This window comes from Emydura macquarii, unplaced genomic scaffold (assembly GCF_026122565.2).
Source record: "Emydura macquarii macquarii isolate MOO-44397 ecotype Brisbane River unplaced genomic scaffold, CSIRO-AGI_Emac_v2 contig_3530, whole genome shotgun sequence".
Lineage (NCBI taxonomy): Eukaryota > Metazoa > Chordata > Testudines > Chelidae > Emydura > Emydura macquarii.
The window spans coordinates 10,359,816-10,378,831 of record NW_027133667.1 but is presented as its reverse complement, the minus strand read 5'-3'; the positions used below and the strand labels follow the sequence as shown (position 1 = coordinate 10,378,831).

Below are 19,016 nucleotides of genomic sequence, written 5' to 3'. Positions count from 1 at the left end.
ACTCTAACTACTAATGTTCTAAGAGAGTCATTTGATACATAAGGAATTCAAAGCAGCTAGTGTAGAAGGCCCCAATTTACATTACAAGAGTTCCAACACAATTCTCAGCTCAGACAATATGACATAAATTCACCAAATGCCATATTATCTAGCTGCCAACAGCATTGCTGAATACTAAGTAGAGATATTAAATACTTTGTTTCAAAGCAGCATATTTTTTTCTTCTTGTCCTATTGGAGTGCTGTACAGCTGACAACAAACTAAACTCCTGCTGTGCTGATGGTGAGTCAGAGACTAAAGTCTTGATGTGATGAAGCTAGAGATAAATCACTGGATGCCGAATGAACAAGCAATGCCAGTTAAATTCTATGAGAAAAAATTCTGTTAGCAACATTTTTAGGAAAATGTCCTTGGGAAGATTTATTCAAAGTTAAGAGAAATCTCTGACTGTCACAGTAGTGTCAAAATAGACCAAGTGTCGTATAGTGGCAAAATTGAATTTGGAATGCCAGCTAAGAGATCATCTCAAAAGTGTTTTACCTGATGTTACTCTATTACTAAAGATTCTTAAGGATCTTCAAGTCATAGTAAGCATTCTCAATGAAAGTTTTGCAGGAGGTACTACAGAGATTACAATAATAGTACCAGTCAACATCTGACATTGCTAATGGAAGTTTAGAAGCCATTGGATAAATTTTGTTACTCGAATAACTGAAAACATCTGAACTAAATAGCTAAACTAAAAAAGCCTTGTGTTGAAAGAGACTGCCCTCCCTATGTAAAGAAGCTACTTAAAGGCTAGAATGTATGAACATGTAGAATCTCATTTAACTACAATATACATGTTAAGGTTTGTTATACCGAAAAACTAAGATTTCATTTACAAGAAATAGGTATATATATTTTCTATTCCTATCCTGAGACAAATATTTTAGGCGTGAAGATTTCTTAGATATTAGCCTGTAAATAGTAGCTTGCTCTTTCACCAGTAGATGGCAGGGTTACTTATACATTTAGCCTTTGTTTTATGTATACTAGTGAAATGTAATTCTTCAAGTAGTGTCCCTGTGGATACGCCACTGTAGGTGTGTCTGAGTCCCTGCGCTGCTGATCGGAGTATTTTGGTAGCAGTATCCATTCGGCCTGCACATGCAGTGCCCCCCTCGTGCTCTGTCAAGAGGCTAACCAGCATTGCTTGAGTGAACCTTCCTCAGTTCCTTCTCAACCACCCTTGGCTAGAGATGGAACTTTATCTGTCCATTAGCCGATCATTGCCATCTATCGAATTGCTAATTTTAGCTGCCCTTAGAGCTTCCTTTTCTTTTCACTCCTTTATCTTTTATTTATTTAACTTTGTTTTTTATTTGACTCCACTCCTCTTCCAGGGACCCCCCTGGAGAAGGTATGCTCATTTCACTGGGTTTCAAGAAGTGTTGTAAAAAATGTATCCCAGTGACTGACGGACATTCTCAGTGCGTCTGCAGCCTGGGAAAGAACCACATCCCCCAGACGTGTGATTTGTGCCAGCAGTTGAAACCCAGATCCAGAAAGGATAGAGAACTGAGACTTAAGCTTCTTCTAATGGAAGCAGCCCTCCAACCACCCTCAGAGCCGCAGCAAGACTCTGGATGGCGAGAATCCTTACCGCAGCCCTCTACATCTAAGGGAGGTGAGCCTAAGAAGACAATCATGAGCCACTTACACAAGGCTTCTAAGAGAAGGGCTGAGAGTCCCCACAGTGAGTCCCAAATGAGCCGAAAATTATCTCCAGCTTGTTCGGTATCATCGTTACTAACAGAACCAAAGCCATCTAAATCCGGTACCCAGAGCTCACATGGTAGCGCCCCGACAGATGATGTTGGACTGCCTAACGATCCAATAGGCACAGGCAAGAAGACTGGGCATGAGAAAACTAGAAAATCTGCCCTGGGAAAGGCTCCTTTGGTGCAGACATCAACATAAGTACTGTTTTTGGCATGCCAAACACCAGCGGATCACTCAGTCAGAACTGCATCACCAACTCCTTCAGTTCAGACATCTCGGCACTGCCAAACACTACCTGTACTGATGCCTACAGCGCCACCAGACTCCTGTACATGACCGAGCTTTTGGTGTCGGAAGAACGGGACTCACCTCTACTCAGTATTGGAGCCCTGGCACTGAGTCCACCCAGAGCTCCAGACTCACTGGCAACATTGTGCCATGCACCCCCTTTTTTTTAATACTGAGTCAGTCAGTGACCAAGAGGAAATAGTCTCCTGTCGCTTCTCTCATCCACCCTACGATACCCATTTCCAGTCTGGACCTCAACTGTACCACCCCTCTGAGCCCCAGCCTCCCTGGTTGGGCAGCCATGGTACCAACCTCCAGGACCTTTCCCATCCTCTCAGTGGCCTTACTGGGATCCTTGGTAGGCACACACATACTGTGCCTCTTGTGGCTCTAGCTTGGCCTCTCAGGAGCCATCCGAGTCCCCTGAACATTTCACAGAGGAACGAGAGGCTGTAGTCGAGGAGGAAGCTACCCCCCAGATTGTTTCATCTTCATCACCAGATGAGACAGTGATGCCTCTTCCACCATCGTTGACAGATAACTTCAAGCTTTTCCAGGAGCTAGCTCAATGAGTGGCAGATGCATTACAGCTACTGTTACAAGAGATGATCGAGTCACACCATAAACTGTTGGACATTCTACACTCCTCTGCCTCATCCAGAGTAGCCCAGCCTGTTAATGAGCTCTCTTGGACCCTGCCAAACTCATATGACAGACTCCTGCGTTGGTCCTGCCAACATACAAGTGGGCCGATTAAAAAATACTATGTACCAACAAAAGACCTGCAATTTCTCTTTTCCCACCTGCCTCTTAATTCAATCATTGTGGATGTGGTGAACTGAAAAGGCTGTCAGCATCACCTGAAATCCATCCTCTATGACCAGAACTGGAAGTGCCTCGATCTTTTTGGGAGACAAATACGCTCATCAGTGACTCTACAGTTCCATATAGCAAACTATCAAGCCTTAACAGCAAGATATGATTGTGTCAACTACTCGAAACTCAGTTACTTCATTGAGCAGCTCCCAGATTCTTACAAGGACTAATTCAAAGCCAACTAGTGGCAAAGACATCACTCAGTCTGCACTTGATGCAGCTGACATGGTTGCACATTACATCTCCATTGCCATTGTGGTGAGACGAGCCTCTTGTCTGCACTTTTCTGGTGCAAACAACTGTGGAAGTCCTTGCTTTTGAAGGCACAAAACTGTTTGCAGAAAAGATGGACACTTCCATCCACACCTTAAAAGACTCCAGGGCTACTTTTCAATTGCTTGGAATCTATACACCTGAGCAGAAGAGAAAGTACAGTCCTCAGCCTTCGTTCAGGACCCACTCATCATAATATGCATCCCAACACACATATGAGCCCCAAAGAAAGAAGTCCAGATTCTCCAGATGGAAACCTTTGGGTGCTCAACCTACTTCTTCACAGCAATCCACCTCCAAATTACAATTTTGAAGGGTTGGTCAAGGTGCCATCTGACTATTCTCTTCAATGCCATCCAACGCTGGAAAACTTCTCGTCCTTATGGATGCCATCTCACCCCATTCCACAGCACCTGGGAAAGGGTAACCTCCGACAAATGGGTATTGGAGATTATTTGAGATGGGTACTCCATCCATTTCATCTCCTCCCAAACGCCCTTCCCCATCACTCTTCAGGCCCTTCTCACGGGAGCCTGCTATGACAGGAGACAGACCATCTCCTAAGCATAGGAACTATATAACCAGTGCCTCTACATCTAAAAGGCAAAGGCCTTTATTCTCACTACTTCCTGATACCCAAGAAAAAGAGAGGTTGGAGACCCATACCCATACATCAACAAATTTGTCAAGGCTTACAAGTTCAGGATGGTCACTTTGGGATGATTATTCCAGTGTTAAAAAAGGGAGACTGCTTACTTCCACTTCTTGATCATACTATGTCACAGACGATACCTCAGATTCACACTAGGCCAAGACCACTACCAGTACAAAGTACTCCCTTTTGGCCTCTCATCGGCCGCCAGAGTATTCTCCAAGGTCTTTTCTGTAGTGGCAGCCCGCCTACACTCCCAGGGCATTATGGTCTACCCTTACCTGGATGATTGTCTCCTCAGGAAGCATTCCTTTGTCAAAGCACAGTGAGTTACCCATACTGCTCTGGATTTATTCAAGAATCTGAGTCTAAAGATCAATGCACAAAAATCGACATTAACACCAGTACAGAGACTAGAATTCATAGGAGCCGTGCTGAACTCAAGCGAGAGTGCTCCTGCCACAACACAGATTCCTCAGTCTCTCCACGCTTATGAAGAGAGTGCAATCCAGCCCTCCGATATCAGCCAGAGGCTGCCTTCAGCTTCTGAGGTACATGGCTGCAGGCACATTGGTGATGGTTCATGCCAGACTTTGCATGAGATGCCTCCAGTCATGGTTCGTTTTGGTTTACAGACCGAACAAAGAGAGCATAGACAAACTGCTATTGATGCCTACTAAGATCAAACAATCCTTGAATTGGTGGAAAGACCCAGTAAACACCTGCATGAGAATCCCGTTTGCTCAGCCGCCCCCATCACTACTCCTCACCACTAATGCATCCGTCATAGGATGGGTCCACATCTCAGTGATCTCTTAGTACAGGGTAAATGGTCTCCATCCATGACGTGCCTTCACGACAACCTGTTTGAACTCAGAGCTGTCAGGAATGCATGTGCTCACTTCCTTCTGCTGATCAGAGGCACACGCACAAAGGTCATGATGGACAATATAGAGTGCATGTATTACATAAACCATCAAAGAGGTACCAGATTGCCTTCCCTGTGTATGGAAGCAGTAAAGCTATGGAACCGGTGCATTTCCCACAACATTACAGCTGAGTGGCCTACATACTGGAAGCGCACAATATGACAGCAGACAGTTTCAGCCGCAAATTCCCACATGACCATGAATGGGAATTAGACTCATTAGTACTACACAACATATTCCAACTATGGGAATGCTGATAATAGACTTGTTTGCTATTTACCAGAACAAGAAATGTCCACAGTACTGTTCCAGAGTAGGCATTGGCCAGCTCTCCATGGGAGATGCTCTCCTCCTCTCATGGGACAAGGGCCTTTATGCCTTTCACCCATTCCCTCTGTTGCTGAAAGTCCAGTTGAAAATAAAGAGAGAGAAAATAAACATCATACTGATCACTCCCACTTGGCCCAGGCAGGCGTGGTACCCTTACCTGTCACATCTGGCGCTGTGTCCACCAATGTTTCTTCCTACCACTCCTGGTCTCTTCTCACAGAACGAGACACACTCTCCATCCCAACCTGCGTATACTACAGCTCAAAGCCTGGCTTCTTCATGGTTCCAGCACATAGAAACATCATACTCTGAAGTGGTACAGGAAGTGTTATCATACAGCAGGAAAGTGGCTGCCTGTTGTACTTATCTACAAAAGTGGACTAGATTTCGGATCTGTTGCCAGTCCAAAAGCGTTCCCTCAGGTACAGCCACTTTACCTGTAGTCATAGACTGTTTTCTGATTTCTTGAGATTCAGGACTCTCAATTAGCTTGCTAAAAGTACACTTAGTAGCAACAGCGACCTTCCACCAGTAAGTAGAAGGGTACTCAGTTTTTTCTCACCTGATTATGAAGAGGTTTCTCAAAGGCATAGCAAACCTCTTTCTCCAACCCAGGCTTCCTAACCCACAATGGGATCTTAATCTAGTATTAAAAGGACTGATTAGATTGCCCTTTGAACCCATAGCCACTTGTTCTTTAACTCGCCTTTCCATGAAGACGGCATTCCTGATCGCCATTACCTCAGCAAGAAGGATAGGAGAAATAGCAGCTCTGATGGCGCATCCCCTCTTTCACGGTGTTCTTCCCTGACCAAGTCATGCTTAGACCACATCCAAAGTTCACCCCCAAAGTGACTTCCGCATTTCATGTGAACCGCCTCATTCAGCTTCCGATCTTTTATCCCAAGACTGACCAGGATAATAGGGAAGCCATCCTCCATACGCTCAACATAAGAGAGCCTTGGCCTCCTATTTGGACAAGACAAGAGTTTTTAGAAAATTTCCAAGATTCTTCCTCTCCATTGTGGACAGGTCTAAAGGTATCGTAATTTCTGCATAATAACTCTCTAAATGGGTCTCAAACTGTTATCAGATTTGCAATTTAGCACCCTCACCTACAATCCGCACACCCTCTCGAGATCGGTTTCTTCGTCCATCATCTTCTCCAAGGGTATCCCAGTATCAGAAATCTTCATAGCAACTACCTAGGCATCTGCACAGAGACCTTTACAGAACATTATGCCATCTTGGGAGACTTTGCTTCAGATGCCAGAACGGGTATCATGGCACTATCATCCATAATAGACTTGACTCCAAAGCTGCGGCCTCCAATGGGGCACACTGCTTAGGAGTCACTCGTGGTGGAGCACCCATAGGGACACTACTCGGAGAAGAAGTTACTCACGTTGTGTAATAACGATGGTTCTTCGAGATGTGTCCCCCTGTGGGTGCTCCATGACCCACCCTCTTCCCCTCTACTTCGGCATTCTCATCATAAACTCTGCGATAGAGAAGGAACTGAGGAGAGTTTGCCTGTACAACACTGGTTAGCCTTGTGGCAGAGTATGAGGGGGAGGCAACACATGCCCAGGCCAAACAGACACTGCTACCAAAATTCTCCAATCAGGAACACAGGGACACAGCCACACCTACAGTGGAGCACCCATAAGGATACATATATCTGATAACTATCATTACTGCACAAAGTGAGTAACTACTTCTCAATGAAAAAGAAATAATTCTTGAGACTTGCCTACTGAACTACATCATGTGTTTGCTTATGACTAGAATAAGTCCATGCTATTAAAAGCACAGTGTGGTACCTCAATGTTACAGGTTCTTATTTCTCAGATTGTATACAGCAAAGTGATATCTTCGATCTTTGAGAACCTGACACTGAATCCAAAATTCTGTAGAAGCATGATACTTTTATTTTAGCTAGAAACATTCCTGAGCATTAGTTATTCTGTTGGAACAGAACCACGAATAAGAAACACAAGCGGCCACCAGTGTTCTAAGCACATGCATGTACCACCTTCCCTACTAGCTAACAGCAGCCACACAATGAATTAGGGGAGACCTGCCATGCACAGGGAACACAGACTTGCTTGTTTCAGCTATGATTGTGCACCGTGGGAGAATAGGAATTGCAGGTAAATAGATTTCTTTTTAAAAAGCAGTCTGGTTTTGAAAAGTAAAAAAAAAAAAAGATTTACTAAACAGTGTAGTAGTGATAGGCATTGGCACAGCATGCATATTGTATGCTTTTTCATATCCACAGATCTGTTTAGAAAGTTTTTCTGCTCCTGTAAATTAAGCATCATAAAGCAGCTTGAGAACTTAGTCCTTTTCTCTCTCTTTTCTGGAATGACTGCATACTGTGGTGAAAAAGTGCCAAAATATCTTCGATAAAATAACACTAAATATTTAAGTGTTGTAATAGCCATGCTGGTCCCAGGATATTAGAGAGATAAGGTGAGTGAGATAATGTCTTTTATTAGACCAACTTCTGTTGGTGAGAGAGACAAGCTTTCAAGTTTACACACAGCTTTAGAAGATGTTACTATAGATGTTTGTGCATATCAAACACCCCCCCCCTCCACACACAAATAACAATCATGATAATATTAATCCCATTGGGAGTCTCTCAAATGATTCCAGATACTTGAGCAATAAGGAAAGCTGCAGATTAGAATTAAAGTCCTTTGCTAGAGCTTTTAGGCTAACATTTAAACAGCACTTGTCACATTTTCTTATTCCTATAGCATTATCAGTACTGCACATTTAATAGTTCCAAATATACCCCAAAATTAAAAAGATAAAAACCCTGCAGGCTCACATTCTTCTTTCAAATCAATATGTGACTCCCTGTTTAGACTAATATTAAGGAAACTTTGACAATCATAACAGCATCTAAGTTTCTGGAAAAAATGATCTCTTTGTCTTTAAAAATCTAGTGATTGAGCATGGGCCAGGAAGTCAAAACTAGATTCTGTTCCTGACTCTGCCACTAGGGTACCTCCTGTTCCTGTTTTCCCATCTGTAAAATGAGGATACATACCCCAAAGTGTTTTGAGAGCTATAGATGAGAAGTACTATACAGCACTATTAAATTCAAAATACTTATTAAAGTACACCTACATACTCTCAAATCCCAAACTGGGGAACATAGAAAAATTGTCCTTATAAGAAGGATCTTAATCTTGCAGTTTGTCATTCTTCTACAATGCTAGTATTTACCAGTAGCCTAACTTTTATAATAAGCCGATCTTGTATTTAAGCAATTTGCCTATTTATATAGTCTTTATTCCTCTTGAGATTCAATACAGCACTCTTGAATTGGATGAGTGATTGTGGACCCCAGCTACTCTGAATTGTCAGTGAATCCCTGCATATCTGCTCTTGTGAATCTGTTGCAGCTTGGGGTCTTTTTCATCTTTACTCCTGTATTCTTAGTGAATGTACACACTGCTTTAATGCTTCCATTTTTTATTAATTTGTATATGGGTAGGTCATCTCACCTCAGCGCATTCCTGCTACTGTTACTCCTGCGCTGCTGATGTCCCCCATGCTGTTCACACAGTCCACGGCTGCTCCTCCAAAGGCAAGTGAAAGTGGCTGTTTACCACCAACAAATCAAGAATCTGCTGCCAGTTCAGCTAGCCTTCTTCCTATGCAGAATCCAGTGCCATCTGTTGTAAACAGCAGCTCATTGACCAAGATGCAACTGCAGGAAACGCTTTTACACCTGATCCAGGTAAAGAATCAGAAACATTCCCCCTTTTCTTGCATCCTTCCTTCCCATTTTGATTTAAATATCTCTGATGCATAATTCGTCCCCTCTACCAGTGTGAATGATAGATTAATAAACTAAAATTTCCATTGGGAGTTGCACTATTTCTGGCTGCTTGTTAAAGGAGCGCTAAATCATCAGCTAGGGAAATAATAGTCCCCCTTTGTACAGTTTTGGTTTAACTGCATTTTGATTAATGTATGCAATTTTGGGTGCAACAGTTCAAGAATGATAAATAATGTATTTGAGGGAATTCAGGAGAGAGAAAAATTATGTTAAGGGATTGGTTTATGAATAAAGGTGAAACCTACTACATGTATGTAGTTTAGCTAAAAGATGAGCATCTCAGTGGCACTACTGTGGAAATCCTTAAAAGATATTCAGGTTGATGGGAGAACTTCAGGTAGGAATGAGAAATAATAGGATGAAGGTGAGCAAGTAAAAATGAAGGCTAGATATCCAGAAAATACTTTAACAACAAGGTCCATTAAATGTTTTCCAGTTGGAGTTACTCAGATATAGCCTTGACAAAACACTCAGGAATATTATGTAGGAAACAATCCTGTATTGGTCACAGGATGGAATGATTGCTCTTTGACGATGTGTCCTATCTTCAAATTCTATGGATACTAGAAAGAGTGGTTTTAAAAGGGAGGTGGTAAATGCTAAAGGAAAATGGTTATAATTTATAAGGAATAAAACTGGATGGGTCTTGCGTTCTGATGTCTAATCTTAGGCTACTTGCCTACATAAGTGTAGATCCTCTACTTAGCAGGGAAGGTCAGCTAATAACTAAAGACATCAAGAAGGCAGAGGTATTTAATGCCTATTTTGCTTCAGTCTTCTCTAATAAAGTTAACGGTGACCAGATACTCAACACAATTAATATTAACAAGTGGGAAGGAATTCAAAATAGGGAAAGAATATTTAGATAAGTTAGATGTATTCAAGTCAGCAGGGCCTGGTGGATCTCATCCTAGGGTACTTAAGGAACCAGCTGAAACAATCTCAGAATGATTAGCAATTATCTTCAAGAACTCATGGAGGACAGATGAGGTCAGAGGACTGGAGAAGGGCAAGTATAGTACCTATCTTTAAAAAGGGGAACAAAGAGGACCTGGGGAATTATAGGACCAGTCAGCCTAACTTCAGTATCTGGAAAGATACTGGAACAAATTATTGAACAATCAGTTTGTAAGCACCTAGAAGATTAACAGGGTTATAGAATAGCTGGCATGGATTTATCAAGAACAAATCATGCCAGAGCACCAGATGGGGGGGCTCCAGCCATAGCATGCAGCTGAAGCCGAAAAAGTCACTGAGGTCTTTTAAAGTCATGGAATCTGTGACCTCTGTGATGAGATCATACTTGTAAAATTTGCAGATGACACTAAGCAGTGAATGGTTACAAGCACTTTGGAGGACAGGATTAGAATTCAAAATGACTTTAACAAATTGGAAAATTGGTCTGAAATCAACAAGATGAAATTCAATAAAGATAAGTGCAAAGTATTTTATTTAGGAAAGAAAAATTAAATGCACAATTACAAAATGAAGTATAACTGGCTTGGTGACAATATTGTGGAAAGGGGTCTGTGAGTAGTGGATCACTAATTGAATATGAGTCAACAATCTGATGCAGTTGTAAAAAAGGCTAATATAATTCTGGGTGTATTAATAGGAATGTTGTATGTACGACACAGGTGGCAATTGTCCCTCTCTACTTGGCACTGTGAGACCTTAGAGTACTGTGTCCAATTCTGGGTGCCACACGTTAGGAAGGATGTGTACAAATTGGAGAGAATCCAGAAGAAACCAACAAATATGATGATAAAAGGTTTAGAAAATCAGAGCTATGAGGAAAGGTTAAAAAACCTGGGCATGTTTAATCTTGAGGAAAGAAGACTGAGGGGGAACCTGGTGACAATAGTCTTCAAATATGCTAAGGGCTGTTACGAAGAGGGCTGTGAACAATTGTTCACCATGTCCACTAAAGGTAGAAAAAGAAGTAATGGGCTTAATCTGAAGCAAGAGAGACTTAGAACGTTTTCCCTAATATCTAACCTAACTATAAAGATAGTTAAGTTTTGGAATAGGCTTCCAAGAGAGGTTGTGGAATCTCCATCACTGGTGGGTTTTAAGAACAGGTTGGACAGACACTTATCAGGGATGGTCTAGGTTTACTGAGTCTTGCCTCAGTATGGTGACCTCTCGAGGTCCCTTCCAGTCCTATATTTCTATGATTCTGTATTATTGGAAGTGACAATACTAGTAATCAATTGGAAGGCTGAAGGGACTTGTGAATTTGACTAGATTTTACAGACAACCAAGAAAATAGTATATTTCATAAGTAAGAGGTTTCTCTCATGTCTTCAGTATTTCTAGTTTGTGGTTAAAAAGAAAGAATGACATGTGAAATCCATTTTTCCAAGTTTTGCACTATGGAAGAAAGTTGTATAGCCGGGAACCAGTGTATCTATCAAATAAACTAAAAATAAATCCACCAAATCAAAGGATTTTGACATACTAGGGTACAATCCAGACCAGGGGTAGTCAGTTTTTGTCAAGGTCCAGATTTCTTGATCAAGGTATAGTCAAGGACCAGACTCCAGAGAAACATTTTTCACATGGCAATAACAACAATAAGTAAATAAAAAGATTTTTCAGTCCATTCAGGAGTGTCTAGTGGTCCGGACTTGGCCTGCGATCCACCTACTGATTACCCCCAATCCAGACTGTTGATTCGCTATGTCACTTCTACTTGTAACCTGGGGTGCCCTTTACAATGCCTTTCTGTGGCAGTCTCCAATCTTGACTGCTCACAAATGGCCTCTAGCTTGTAAGTCATGCCCCATATGTCTGTATGTGCTGTAGCCAGCCAGCCACCTCTTGGCTCTTACCATCCTTAAAGATTCCTAGTCCCAGATTTTTCCCCCACACACACATGTCCAGCCTGCTCCTGGATTGTACAAATATATTATCCATTATTCCTTTAAGGGAATAATATGCAGACAATTTGTTGCCCCAAATGGAGTTATTCAGACACTTCAACTTGAAAACACTGAATTAGATAAAATAAATTTAATAACTACAAAGAAGGAGATTTTAAGTGAATACAAGTAATGAAGGATAAAAGTCAGAAACAGTTACAACAAAAATAAAGATAAAAACAACTGGTGCCTAACTTAACAAACTACATTAGATTCAAAGCAAAGTTTTCTCACTGCATGCTTTCAGCAGTCATAGAATCATAGAATATTAGAGTTGGAAGGGACCTCAGGAGGCCATCTAGACCAACCCCCTGCTCAAAGCAGGACTAACCTCAGCTAAATCATCCCAGCCAGGGCTTTGTCAAGCCACAGCTTAAAAACCTCTAAAGATGGAGATTCCACCACCGCCCTAGGTAACTCTTTCCAGTGCTTCACCACCCTCCTTCTGAAAAACTTTTTCCTAATATCCGACGTAGACCTCCCTCCCTGCAACTTGAGGCCATTGCTCCTTGTTCTGTCATCTACTACCATAGAGAACAGCCTAGCTCCATCCTCCCTGGAACCCCCTTTCAGCTAGTTAAAGGCTGCTATCAAATCCCCCCTCATTCTTCTCTTCTGCAGACTAAACAAGCCTAGTTCTCTCAGCCTCTCCTCATAAGTCTTGTGCTCCAGCCCCCTAATCATTTTTTTTGCCCTCCACTGGACTCTCTCCAACTTGTCCACATCCTTTTTGTAGTGGAGGGCCCAAAACTTGACACAATACTCCAAATGCGGCCTCACCAATGCCGAATAGAGGGGAATAATCACATCCCTCTGTCTGCTGGCAATGCTCCTACTAATGCAGCCCAATATGCTATTAGCCTTCTTGGCAACCAGGGCACACTGCTGACTCATATCCAGCTTCTTATCCACTGTAACCCCCAGATCCTTTTCTGCAGAGCTGCTGCCTAGCTCGTCGGTCCCTAGTCTGTAGTTGTGCATGGGATTCTTCCGTCCTAGGTGCAGGACTCTGCACTTGTCCTTGTTGAACCTCATCAGATTTCTTTTGGCCCAATCCTCTAATTTGTCTATGCCCCTCTGTATCCTATCCCCACCTTCCAGGGTATCTACCTCTCCCCCCAGCTTAGTGTCATCTGCAAATTTGCTGAGGGTGCAATCTACCCTGTCCTCCAGATCATTAATAAAGATGTTGAACAATTTCGGCCCCAAGACCGACCTCTGGGGCACTCCGCTTGTGACCGGCTGCCAGTTAGACATGGAGCCATTGATCACTACCCGTTGAACCCGATGATCTAGCCAGCTCTCTGTCCATTGTATAGTCCATTCATCCAACCTATACTTCTTTAACTTGCTGATAAGAACACTGTGGGAGACTGTATCAAAAGCTTTGCTAAAGTCAAAGTATATTACGTCTACTGCTTTCCCCACATCCACAGAGCCAGTCAATTCTTCATAGATGGCAATCAGGTTGGTCAGGCACGACTTGCCCTTGGTGAATCCATGTTGGCTGTTCCTGATCACCTTCCTCTCTTCTAAGTCATGCTGACTAAACTCTTTAGATCAGGATTCTCCCTCAGAGTCCAACAGCTGTTTCCTTTGTCTCTTCAAGTGCAGTTAGGGTTACCAGATGTCCCGATTTTATAGGGACAGTCCCGATGTTCAGGGCTTATATAGGCACCTGTTACCCTCCACCCCTTGTCCTGATTTTTCACACTTGCTATCTGGTCACACTAGGTGCAGTGAATGTGATGAGCAGTGAAAAAGAGAGGAGTATCTTGTGGTGTTTGTCCCTTGCTTTTTATATTTTCAGTCCCCCTCTTGAAAAACATTTCCAGGTGGGAACAAGGTGACAGGCAGTCTGTGTGGAAGGAAATTCCATGCTGTTTCTTTGCTAACATGGTACATTTTTTGCCTCTGCCCCCTTTCGTGCCAGAGAATGGCCACTTAACAGGTAATGGTCCATCAGCCTTGTTTACACCTGGCTGAGGCATGCTTGCCATTTGTCTCCAAGGAAATAGTTTGGCCAATCCCCAGACTTACCTGGAAAACATACTTTTAGTCATGATCTCAATTTATGTTTATAATGTCACATATACTGCTATGTGCATTTTATGATGATATTATTGATCAGCAAATTATGACTCTCTCAATGATACTTTTCAAAAAGTCATACTTTTCATACTTTATACGAAGATTATTGCAGTAGTGTATAGGGTGTGAACACAGATATGTTCTGTCACAAGGATCATGCATTTTACCTTTTGAAGCTTTGTCTACAAAATGTACATGTTGGCCAGGTTCTTCCCAGTGGTTTCAAAGATTAATTGGGTTGCTTGGCAATTATTTGCTGTTTAAAACACTCTGCGTTTGATACTGGAAGCCAACTTCACATCCATTGTCTCCTGATTTGCTGCATCAATCTCATATGCTTCTGACTTTCCTCAAGGAATATCCTAATTTTATTTATCCTTCTATACTCATGCATGAATTGATTAGTTCATTCCCTGGTAATTTGAGTTGTTCTGTTTCTCCGCTCTGCAAGGCTGTCATGTTCTGAAACAGTAGTTCTTAAACTGTGGTGTATAGAATACTGTCTGGTAGTCTGCAAAATGAACCATTTAGAGAACCAACCAGTGTTGCATATTGCAGTTTTGGAAAGGGAGATGGTCCGTGAAAAAATATTTTCTTGCAAAATGGTCTGCAGAATTAAAGTTTGAGAACTGCTATCCTAGAGAGTCATAGAGTTGAAAGGCAGAAAGGACCATCTCATCTAGTTTGACTCACCTGTATGTCACAGTTCACCAACACCATCCAGCATCTGCACACTAAACCAGCAACTGAAATTTGACCAAAGCATACAGCCCACAGGAGACTAAACTATTAATGCCACAGGCAGAGAATAGGCGGGACCAAGGTGCACCAATGCCTCGGGCCTCTGCAGTGGCTGGGAATTGATGGATAAAGATACCCAAATGATTCCAGCAAATGACCCACATCCCATGCTGCAGAGGAATATTAAAACCCCCAAGATCGCTGGCAATCTGACCTGAGAGAAAATTCCTTCCCAATCCCATATACGGCAGTCAGTTAGACTCTAAGCATGTGATCAAGAAACTGCCAACTACTTAATACTGCATGGGTGGAGGAATCAGGGCAGATTACAACCATTAAAGCCAGTAGCACTCAGTGAAAGTTCAGCGATTTGCCTGCATGGAATTTAGTGTAGGAACATGAACTAAAACAGCCCACTTGCTCACTGAGGCACTTTGATATTACTGCAATAGTGGGCGGGGAAAAGAAACTACTTAAAGGACCCTCTAGATATGTGATAATTAGGGTGAAGGGAAGAAATTGCAAGTATATGTTATCACTGCAGCAGTCAGGCAGGTTGGGGAAGAGAAACGTCTGACTTTCACGCAACCAACGCTATCATGAATTTAGAAAATGTCCTGTTTTCCGTGTCTTCAGTTCTTCTAACTGAGATATGAAAATTCCCCCTTTTCTTATACTGCACTTTATATCCATTGATGTGAAAATGCCGTTAAAGCTATTAGCCACAATTAACAAAGTGTTGGGTTTTGTGTTCTGTTTTTGTTTCTGGTGATGGAAAAAAAAACCTGTAAGTGCCAATTTTGATTGGGATGATAAGGTTGAAAATTCATTAGACCCTGAAATGGAAAGAATTCAGAATCTTTTAGCTTGGGAACCATAATCTTCCAATAACAATTCTTATTTATTTTGTTTTTCAGAATGATGACAACTTCTTAAACATTATCTATGAAGCTTATCTCGTCAGTGTGAGAAAGGCAGCAATGAAAAAGTCTATGTAAAAGAGAATTTTAAAATTAAATTTCTGACTTCCTGATCTCCAGGAAGAAAAAGTCTCTCATGCCAAGTGGTGTTACATTGTTTAAAAGCTTCTGTCTTTAAAAACAATTAAATGAAATAAATGATCCTAGAGTTTTTAGGTACACGTAAATATTGCTTGTTGGCAAGTACATGCTGTACTGAGAAATGTGTGGGTGGAAACTGCTTTCAGGGGGGACACTAAAGATTTAATCACAAAATATCTTAAACTTATTTTTCTTACATGGGCCTGTTGCTAGATGAATTATATTTCTTTCATAAAGGCTCTGTTCTCAGAGTTCATTTGTCTTTTTATTTATAGCTGTGGTCATTCAAGGACTAGATATTTTGTGTGGATTTTCTCCAACAGGTGTTATCACTTCCATTAATTAACACTATTTCACAATGAACAGTGCCCATTTCTGGCCACTATGTGGCAGTGTTGGACTGTTTTTAAGCATATGAAGGTATTGGTGACATTTTGGAAAAGGATTGATCTTTTTGAAGAAGGGGTTGTTCCATCACCTTTTCTAAGCTGCCTGCAGGCAACTAACAAAAAATGGTTTCAAAGAATGTGGTGACATTTTTCCTCAATTTTTTTTTTAAGGAAAAACAGTTTGTTTTATCTTCAGAATATTTATATCCAGCTGTAGAAATGGAACTCTGAGGATTTTTTAAAAATTATAGGGCAGCCCTTTTCTTTGTGACTGTTCTTGCTGTAAATTGGGTGGCACTAGCTTCATGTTTCTGTGCTTCTGGAAACAATCCGCATACCCATAAGCAATATGTAAACTGGTCAAGAAGGCAGTTACATGGTTTATAAGTCCTTTTTCATTATGTTCCAAGAGCAGATGGGTTAGTGGTTTCAATGATACATTTATAAAGAAAATAAAATGGATTAGCCAGAATGTGCGGTGGATTCATTTTACTACCACGTGGGCTAAGTATTTAGTTCCAAAGGGTCACTTGTCAAGTTTTTTAACCTCTGATTTTAACATATTTCTAAATTTGGATAGGAATGAAGTAGATTACAGGAGGGCAATGTACTACACATTAACACATTAATGAGGTTTTAAATCAGACTCACCAAACAAACGTAGTGTTTGAAGTACGTAAGAACTAAAATGGCAGATGGTATCGGGTATATATAAAGCCATGGTTTATGCATAGTCCTCATCAAAGAAAAATTAGTTCAAGTTTTTTTTCTATTCTGTAAGATTACAGTATAAAAATGGTACTTTTTTTTACTAAGCAGAACTGTTTCCTTTGTGGTTTCAGAGCCAGATCTGATGATTGTAATGACAAAAGTATATTTTTATTGCTTTACTCCTACCACTGTGGAGGCATCTCAGCAAAGGCCTTGTCTACATGGCAAATTGTGTTCAATATAAAGTATGGTGTGAATTTGAATGGATACAGTTGTTTAGTTAGGTGGTTGCGCCCCCACTTCCGTGGACACGCTAATTCTGGTATAAGAATGGCTTTTTTCAGTTTAACTTACGTTGTTTGGGACTGGTTTAAGCTAAACTAAAAGAAGCCGTTCTTATACCAGAATTAGAGTATCCACATGGGGACTATACCTGTGTAACTGTCACTGTAGAACTGGTAAAACTTTCCCATGTAGGCAATCTCCAAGAGAAAAAGGTGGATTCTATTTCTTTTTGATGGTCAACAAAATTCTTCAGTAAGTTTGTCATTTGTAACTCTATAGACCCACTCAATGCAACAGGTTGCACAGGTATCATGGAGGTATACTTTGAAGAGAAGGGGTCTGATTCTGATCTCACATTCATTATACAGTGGTGATTTTTGTTGACTTCATTGAAGTCAGTCTTGATTCACAATGGTGTGAGTAAAATTGGAATCAAGACCACAGGGTTTGCATTAGGGAGTGATGTAATTTGGAGATGATAAACGTGTAGCTAAACACATAATTTGGCCAATATAAGCTTTATTACTAGTGGTGACGTGCTACAAGGATTGACCTTAGTTTGACTTTCAGATATATCCCAAAGTTTTTGCAGGCCTGTCACAGGAGAAACATTCTTACTTATAAACTGAGCACATTTGATATACAAATAATTAAGAGACCAAATTATGCTGTTTTTTGCGTTTGCTTTTCAGAGTAGAACAGCATTTCAAGGAATTCTGAATTTTTAAAAAAATTACTTTTAAACGTTGACCTTTTCAGCAGCTTCTTGGTGCATACATCAAAAACGGTGGTATTGGCTTGCTTTAAAGTTGATTCTTTTTTACATAAAAATAAAATCTTTGAAGCAAACATTGTCTGGCATGAGCAGACAATATGGTATCTTGTCACAGAAGCAGACTGTTAGATATCTTTTTCCATTCTTCCGGTCACATATACACCATGTAACATTTCAGAGTTCTTTTTCTTCCACTTATGCCTCTGTGTGAGGGAGAGAATGCCCAGGATTTCTCAAGCAAATATTCATCTCCTGCAGGGAAGAAAGGGGAGAGAGAGCCAGGACGAGAAGAGATGAGATGGGCCTGTTCTCTTGACTGACTTTTGTGCTTACCAAGAGCAGCAGGTGAAAAAAGGTAGAACGAGGCTCAGGAAGAAACCCCAGCTTTTTGGTTGGGGCGAGAAAAGGATGGTGAGATCCACCACAAGGGTGAAGTCAAGTTTATGTGGTAGCTGGATGCAGAGAGACTTGGGTTGGGGGGAGTGACTCTGGAATGTTTTCTGAAAGATGTGGTTAAGAAGATGCAGAAGGAAGGCGCATGAGAGAATGAGCAAATTGAAGTATCTTTGTCTCACAATAAGGCCCCTATAGTCTGAGCCATCCACCACTATAGAAAAGCTGGAACTTCTCTTTCTTAACTATCAGCTGAGATCTTTAAGGCTATGTTATGTTTAATAATGTGTTTAAAGCATAAAACCAACTACCTGGTAGTTTTCCTTTACACAGTCCATGTCTGCATGCATGCCAGAACCCTTTCTGTTAGGTTTTTGTAGGTCACTTCAAAGCTAAAGTTGTTTAGAACAGTTGGGGTCTCTGAACTGCTTTGGTATTAAATCACTCTTGACAGCTTAAGGGCTCCTGAGCTAAGAAGGCCGCCTCGGTTAAGGCAGCACTACTGAAATGCTAGCAGTGCTTTTCCCTTCCTTTTATCTCTTCTAAAAAAGAAAGAGGCAAGCATGCAAGTCAGGAAATCTGAAAGGATCAAGTGAACATGCTGTAGAAATGTCCATGTAGCACATCTACAGTACATATTGTAGATTTTATTTTATTGTATTTTTATTGTATAAA

At 41.3% G+C, this 19,016-nt stretch overlaps 1 protein-coding gene across 5 annotated transcripts in view; it reads left to right on the top strand.

Annotated features, from left to right (window-relative positions):
* The window catches only part of DCP1B (decapping mRNA 1B), a 66,719-nt gene extending 50,070 nt beyond the window's left edge, over nucleotides 1–16,649 (top strand). For all 5 annotated transcript variants that reach the window (XM_067536232.1, XM_067536233.1, XM_067536237.1 and 2 more), the window contains 2 exons: nucleotides 8,624–8,869; nucleotides 15,645–16,649. In XM_067536232.1, the coding sequence (XP_067392333.1) occupies nucleotides 8,624–8,869; nucleotides 15,645–15,725 (327 nt within the window). In that variant the 3' untranslated portion in view covers nucleotides 15,726–16,649. The remainder of the gene's footprint in view (nucleotides 1–8,623; nucleotides 8,870–15,644) is intronic.
* Nucleotides 16,650–19,016: the final 2,367 nt, after the last annotated feature.